Source organism: Pteropus vampyrus, unplaced genomic scaffold, assembly GCF_000151845.1.
Source record: "Pteropus vampyrus isolate Shadow unplaced genomic scaffold, Pvam_2.0 Scaffold6, whole genome shotgun sequence".
NCBI lineage: Eukaryota > Metazoa > Chordata > Mammalia > Chiroptera > Pteropodidae > Pteropus > Pteropus vampyrus.
The window spans coordinates 13790216-13797850 of record NW_011888787.1 but is presented as its reverse complement, the minus strand read 5'-3'; the positions used below and the strand labels follow the sequence as shown (position 1 = coordinate 13797850).

General features: G+C 36.8%; 1 protein-coding gene across 6 annotated transcripts in view; it reads left to right on the top strand.

Moving 5' to 3' along the window:
- CDC14A (cell division cycle 14A) overlaps window positions 1-7635 on the top strand; it is a 134161-nt gene that overhangs the window by 16129 nt on the left and 110397 nt on the right. For 5 of the 6 annotated variants that reach the window (XM_011368326.2, XM_011368317.2, XM_023536288.1 and 2 more), the window contains exon 3: window positions 2620-2695. In XM_011368326.2, the coding sequence (XP_011366628.1) occupies window positions 2620-2695 (76 nt within the window). Of the gene's footprint in view, window positions 1-1603; window positions 1774-2619; window positions 2696-7635 lie in introns of all 6 variants that reach the window. The other variant, XM_023536278.1, reaches the window with a different exon arrangement.

The following is a 7635-nucleotide window of genomic DNA, read 5'->3' as shown; positions in this document are numbered from 1 at the left end:
TGAATTTTTAATTTATTTAACTTTAATGAATTTAAATTTAAATAGCACGTGTGGCTACTGGCTACCATATTGGAGAGTACAGATTAATGTAAAGATGAGGTCTGTATTTGATTTACTTTCTCCTGTGTTATTGGAGTATACCAATTTATTTCGTAGTGTTTGGTGAAATAGCTGTGTTTTTTAACCACATTGCATCCAGACTTACACATGGCTGAGCTGACTATACGGTTAGAAACTGTACGGTTAGAAGCTTTGAGTTTGAAATTGAAGTAGGCTTGTAATGGTTAGTATGAAGCTGGAATTTGTTCAAAACGAGTTTAAAAAGCTGAAACTACCAGAACTAAAAATGCTAGATTAACCTTAAAGTTCTGTGTCAGTATTCATGTTCAAGTAGAAAAAACAAGGTGTACTAGTCAAGCATGTTGCTTCTGGTAACCCAAAGACAAGGAGATCTCTGTGATGGACACAGGCTACCTTAATTAATGCCATATTGTGGTAGACGTGTATTTGTAAACTCTTCATTTTAGTTCCTTTAAATGAATTCTTGTTGACAGGCCTTGGGCTAGTCACTAATTAGGTGTTATAGGCATAGTACATTTTGGATTCATGGGTGTTTTGTTTATACCTACAGCACAGCATCGTACTGGGAACTTTAGAAATAAATCAAGAACTTTTTATTTCAAATAATTGCAAGTGTCTTTTTTTTTTTGAAATTTACTGTTATGAAACCAGCAGACAGAGGCAGGGACAGCTAATTTTGGTGTTAGTTTGAAAATATTACCAACTTGCCTAACACAAATAACACACATGTTGAGTATTTTTATGTAAGGCATGTGGTTACTGGCAGATTTGATGTAGTGTATTAATGTTATCTATGATAGTGTAACTTGGGTAGCGGAAAAATGAAATCAAATGATTCCCTCAAAATAAAGGCTTTTTAAAAAACAACTTGATATTTAGTAAATATATGATCTAGGGTGAATTGGAATCGAGCATCAGAATATCCATAATGAAGGCTTATTTGTTGAAGAAAATATTATGAATAAGACATTCTAAGCATATAAAGTGTGAGGTACAGTTCCTGAGTGAGAGGCTTATACTGTAGTTGGGCAGGTAGGATCTACATTTAAAAGGATAATTCATAGTATGGACAGTATGCATAATGGTGAAGAGAGGCTCGAGTCTAAGTTCTGGAAACTGAGAGAAGCACAGTGTTTTCTCAGGATGGACTGCAGGGTGATTAGGCAGGGAGAGAGCGAATTCAAATAGTGAAGATGTACGATGGAGAGGATTTGGACTTTGTTGCTTAAAGTGGGAATGGAGAAGGAAGGGATAACTTAGAGTAGTAGTTTATTTGATGTCTGAAAATTAAATTAATATTTATTGGTTGCCGTGCTGTGATTGTGGGGTTTTATGTCTAAGTGACTAGGAGAAGCAAAATGTTTTTAGTCCGGCAGGCTGATTTGAAGGGAGGATGGGTTGAGTTTTAGACATTTTGAATTCCAGATAATGAAGGACCCTGTAGATGTGAGGTCCAGCAGGTAGTTGAAGATGGAAAAGACCGATGCTGGGTCTCCAGTTAGGAGCCATCTGTTTTCCATAGGGTTATCAATGAGACTCGTGGTAGTGGGTGATCTGCGGACGGATGACCGCGCCCTGGAGATGCCAGTGTGTGGAGAGAGGAAGATGAGCCAGTGTGTCGTGGAGTGGAGAAAGTCCAGGAGAATGAAACAAAGACCTTCGGGTTTAACGTGCTCGAGAACTGAGAGCGAGGTTTGTGTGGAATAGCTGGAATTGGAACCCAGAGCACACGAGCTTTGTGGTTAAGTGGATGATAGAGAAAGTGCAGGCCATGTGTGTGTTATGTTGGTGTTTTTCATTGCCTGCTTTTCAATTTTTTGGAGAAGTTACAAGAAATAGGCATTGGAACAAAGGGAAAAGAGAAATATCTTCCAAAATTGGATGGAGGCTTTCCACACAACTTCATACCAATCAACACATACCAATCATAATCCTCAATCTTAATCTGATGGCATGCTTCTACAGTATAGGAGGTTAGGAAGCACATAAAACAGATGGTAAAATGTACAGTTTGAGAACTGACAGTGTGCTTCAGAAATGTATCTATGAATAATTTAAAGATTATAATTAATGTTTAATAGACTAGGTAGAATAAAAATAATTTAAATATCAAAGTAACATAGGCAAAAAGAAAGTAAGTACCATAGTAGGCTCTGTAGTTATATTAATTTCTCCCCCAATAGGGAAATCCAGTATTAATCCTATATAATTTTTTTGGTGGTTGTTGGTTTAATCTTTATTTATTTAATTATTTTTTCAAGGTATTTCTTTTTTTTTTATTTAAGTATAGTTGGTATACAATTTTATATTAGTTTCAGGTGTATAATACAGTGGTTCAATATTTATATACCTTACAATGTGATCTCCTCACTAAATTCAGTGATCTCCTCACTAAATTCAGTGCCAACTTATCACAATATTATTGACTATATTCCTGAAGATAATTGAAATTCTATTGCAATTTTAGTGAAAATAAAAATGAACATTGATGTTACTGAAAATTACATTTTTACTAACTACTTTTTAAAAACATCTCAGTTTCTATGCAGATTTTGGACCTCTGAATTTGGCAATGGTGTATAGATACTGCTGTAAACTGAACAAGAAACTAAAAGTGAGTATTGTGGTGATGCTTATATTTTGGCATTAAAAACTTGAACTGTGTTATCTGACCAATAGGAGTGCTGTGCACATACCATTTAGTTAGGTAATTTTGATCTTTTGAAATTGATGTGAGTAGTTCCCCTAGAAGTTGAAATTGATCCTCCTAATTACCCCACAAAGGACATGTTAACCTCTTTCATTTTTCAGGATGAATTGAAAGATGAGCTGAATGAAGTCATTGGAATAGTGAGCTAAGAAAGAAAGCACACATCCTTTCAGGTTGTCGTTAATGAGTCTATCAAATTCCCTCCTAGGATGATTTTTCTGAAGCCTTCAGGTCAGCGTCTAGATGTGGTTAACCAGGTGATGAAGGGACTTGTTATTGCTCAGCAGGAGCTCTGGAGCATAGCTTTTGCTGTCTGATCAAGACAGGAATTTTTGCATACCTCTCTATCATTTCTGTAGAGTTAACAGCCAAGTGAGATGGATGAAGTAGCAGTGATAAGAGCATGGACTCTACCTAAGACAGAATTTGGGTTGGACATTCAGTATTCATCTATATTTTTAATTTTACATATGGCTTTTTTTTTTTTTTTTTTTTTTTTGGTTCTTAAACTCTGTGCATGTATGAGGAACAGTGACATCTATATTCCTAGTTTTGGTAAACTTCTTTCATTGCATAGAAAGAAATATTTTTCTTTTCTTACAGTTTTCTAAATGAAGATCTTAAATATAATGTTTCAGTTTGGAACGTGAGATAATCCAGGACTTATTAACATTAAGCTCTTAAGGATAACTGCTAAACTATAGTGTTTGAGTAGGATAAAATGTTCTTGGTGTGATGTAGTACAGTGCCTTGTACATATTAGGTCCTTAGTGATCATATTTTGACTTGATTTTTTTTGTTCACATCTCATCTTTTATTCTTAGTCTTGTCTTTTATTCTTATTGTTTTTTATTCTTAGGTATAAGACAATCTATTTTGGAGAATTTCCTAAAAAATATGTTGTGTATTTATGAATTCACAAATTTTTGCCATTGATCTCAAAATCCTAAATGGTCATGAATGATATCAAAGAGATTTTTTTTTAGTTGATAATAATTTAAGATCTGTTGCAATTAACTTTTTAAGGTATTGTCTGACTTGAAAAGTTGTGCGTCAGCTCTTTTCACTAAACCGATATACATTTTTCAGAAAAGAAGCTACTGCCTGTAGTTTAGAAAGTGAAGTTGAAATTTTTGTAATCATCAAAGAAGCACGTAATATCCTTGCTTTCTTGATTAGTCCGATTAGTATGTGGTTGGTACGAACTGGGTGTTATAATTAACGTATTCTATACTGAACACTGTGGGTAAGTGGATACATAGGCTTGTTTTGATTTGTTTGCATTTATAAAGCTTTCTTTCAACATTTTGAAAGTTTAATAAAGTTTAGACAGTTCTGTTGGTTCATTTCAGTGATCAGGCAATCTATTGGATGACTGAAATGACGTTTTAGCTTTAATACAATTAGGGGATAACCTATTACCTGCTGAAGGCATGCATTTTCAAAACCCAAATGTTAATAAGTCCTGGATTATCTCAAGGCATACCGAATAGAATCTCTCGGTTAGGAGAAAAAGACTGACTTTACCAATTTAAAGATGCAGCTGCTTCCGCCTTATAGAAATCTCAGTTTCTTCAGCTATAAAATAGGGATTATAGCGCTCCCACGGAGAAGCGATTAGGCTTACCTCAGAAAATATAGGTGAAAGAGCTTTATAATTTTTAAAGTTCTACATAGAATAAAGTTACTAAGGTAACATTTGTGAATTCTGATAGGAAATGCAGTACAATTCTTCAACAAAGTTTATGAACACCTCAGCCTCATAGCTTTTGTTTCCATATGAGAAAGCTGTCTGATATAATTTTAAGAATTCAAATGACCACTTAGACCAGCTTCTTGATTTTATAGCTACAGACAGGGAGGCCCAGGAGTGGCATGCAACCTGCCCAAGGTTGCAGGATAAACTCGGGGCTAGATTTCAAGGCTCTTGACTATATTATTCATGATCCTTCCCTCTACCTTTGGTAGTAGGGTCTGATTTGATTCTCTGCCCATGCTCACTCACTGAGTTCACCTTGTTGTTCCATGGTGGCCTCGAGGCTCCTCTGCCCCTTTGGCAGCGACAGTGACTGCCACTGCAGCTGCTTTGCTTCCAGGCTTTCCAGACTCCAGGCTTTCCTACTTTGAATGTGCCCCATTTTGTTACACACCTCACCCATTCTGTCTGTCTCACCTTCGTGAAATCTCCAGACCCTCAGTCTCCCTCTCAGTCCACTGCCCCCTTGCTGGTGTCTCTCGCCTGTAGCCACGGTCACTCATTGTGGTGAGACCTTTGTGTGCCTTGCTTCTATACCTTCTGTCCTGCTTGCCTTGACAACTCCCACGCTTGACGTCATTCCTGGTGTATGATTTCATGCACTAATTTGCTGACTCAGTAAAGATTGCAGTACCTGTGCCCCTCCCAGGCTGCACTTCACCCCAAGCCACACCACTGCTCCACACTGTTGCTCGTGCTGCCCAGTCTGACTGGAATGCCCTTCCCCTCTGGTTTAATAACTCCTCATTCTTCGAGAGCTTGTTCAGGGACCACCACTTCTAGGAAGCTCATCCTCATCTCTCTGGACATGGTTGGAGGTGGCTCCCTTGTTTTCCAATAATTCTCTGTGCAGATCTCAATTATTGATGAATTATACTTACTACTAGTTTGTATCTTGTCTTTCTCAGTAGACTGTGAGCTCCTAGGAGATGAAGGCATGCCTTTCAATTTTGTGTCCCCAGTACCCAGCACAGGGTTACCAAATGCACAGAAAATTCTGTTGACTTAATCATGATCCCCTTGACTTACAGGTCCTCATTTATCCTTTTGCCTCGAGAGGTTTCAGAATAACCTGCCCTCAGTGCGTTTACATCCTTGATCGTCACTCACTGATTTCTTGATCCTTTGCTTTCTCGCTTTTGCCTTCCTTACTTTACTGGAACTGCTCCAATAGCATCTTAAATACCAAAGGCGATGGCATTTACTTGGCCCTCAAACTCTTTTACTTCTCTGAATAGTTTAGCACTATTTTAACCAATGACAACTTTTTAGAATTCTCCTGTGTGGTTTCCTAGCTCCTTTTGGCACATTTTCTTTTTTTTACGTTGGGAATTTTTATCTCTTCCAATAAAGCTTTCATAATTTCTCCCCTTTTATTTGATGCCTCATGTAGATAGATAATATTTTGCAGTGCATTCTATTCCAAATCTAAATTTCTTATTTTTTATATGTATGTCAAAAAGTATTTTTTCAAGCTGATGATTTGAGCTGGTGATTTATTGCCATTTTTTTTTGTGTGTGCATGTCAGTAGACATTTTATTCCCAATGGCCTTTGTTTTAATTATGTTAATTAGAATGGAAAATTATCCATCAAACATCTGCTTAGATTAAAAAACCAAAAATAGAAACCACCACCAACAAAAACTCGTTTCTTATTTTAAACTATACTTAGAAAAAGTGTAAATATAAGAATTATGCAATAATAGGTTGTAGTTTGCTATTTCTGGTCAATAGTTACCGTAGTGAGGGAAGCAGTCAAAAGAAGGAAGACTTATTCAAGTGAGAACAACTTATAAAACTTTATATGTTATTTAATGGAAAATGTCGTAATGATGGATCAGCAATTTTTAATCTGATATTTCAAGGGATCCATAAACTCCTGAAATTATAATTTTGTGTGTATTTACATTTTTCTTCAGAGAGGATTTGTAACTTTTTAACAGGTTCTCAAAGGGATTCTTGGCACAAACAATGCTAAGAACCCCGGGGTAGCATGTGAGGACTTTTAGAGGAGAAGACTGTACTGACAAAGACAGACAAGTGGTATTTTAACAAACAGAATACCTTCTTCTAAGTTAGTCATTTAAGAGAATCTTTCAATTACTATTCAAAAATCTGAAAGCTTTATAAGCATAATGTGATTTCAACGAGCTTTTTCTGAAATAGTCAATACAGTTTTTACTGTTGATTTCACTTTTCCTCAGAGGAAAATAAAACCCTAGCCTATGGGGAAAAAAACCCTAAGAGTATTACTGAGAAAAGGGGACTTTTTCTAGGGCAGTGATTTTTTTTTTTTTTTACCATTGATTTGTAATTAATAGGTTCTTGTGACCATGAGAATATTTAATGATATATTTGGTGACAGTTACGGTAATCTTGAGGACTATTTAAAAAGATCTAAAAGAATATTGACAGAAATGTAATTTTAAATGTACAAAACATTCCACGTAGCCCTTTCAGAGTAAAAAGAGAAGGGGCGAGGGCTTGGTGAAATGGATTGTATTAAAGCACTAAAGCACCTGGCAGATGGTGGGGGCACAGAGAATGTCCTTGTTGCTAAATGAATCAGTGCAGTAATCCTACCTGGTAACCAGGCACTGGCCACAGTATCAGGTGGTTGTACACAAGAACCTGTTTGATGTAATGATCAGGCTACCCTCTTATTATAACTACAAAAAAAGGTCCAGATTTCTTCATGAGGTTATCTTCCCTTTCAGGTTTATGGGCTTTGGGGCCAGGGGGCGGGGGGCGGAGGGAGGAAGAAGCTACATTCTGAAGACAGTTCATGTCGTTTAAAGAGGTGTCGGGGTTCTAAGGCAGTTCCAATTCACACGGGAGGGAAAGTACGTGCCGTTTGCAAGGCAGGGAGCCCTCACGGCCATTCAGAAATCTTCAGGCAAGAAGAACTGTTTTTATAGAGACTCGCTTCTTCTGTGTTGTCAGCATGATCAAGTAATCTTTATAAACCACTTTCCTCTGACATTTTGACTTCTGCTTTAATCAGATGTGCCATTTCATTAATGAAACATGCGGGGTTTGGAACAAAATGGACCACGCAGAGACACCTTTTCCTTTTTAAAGAAACTA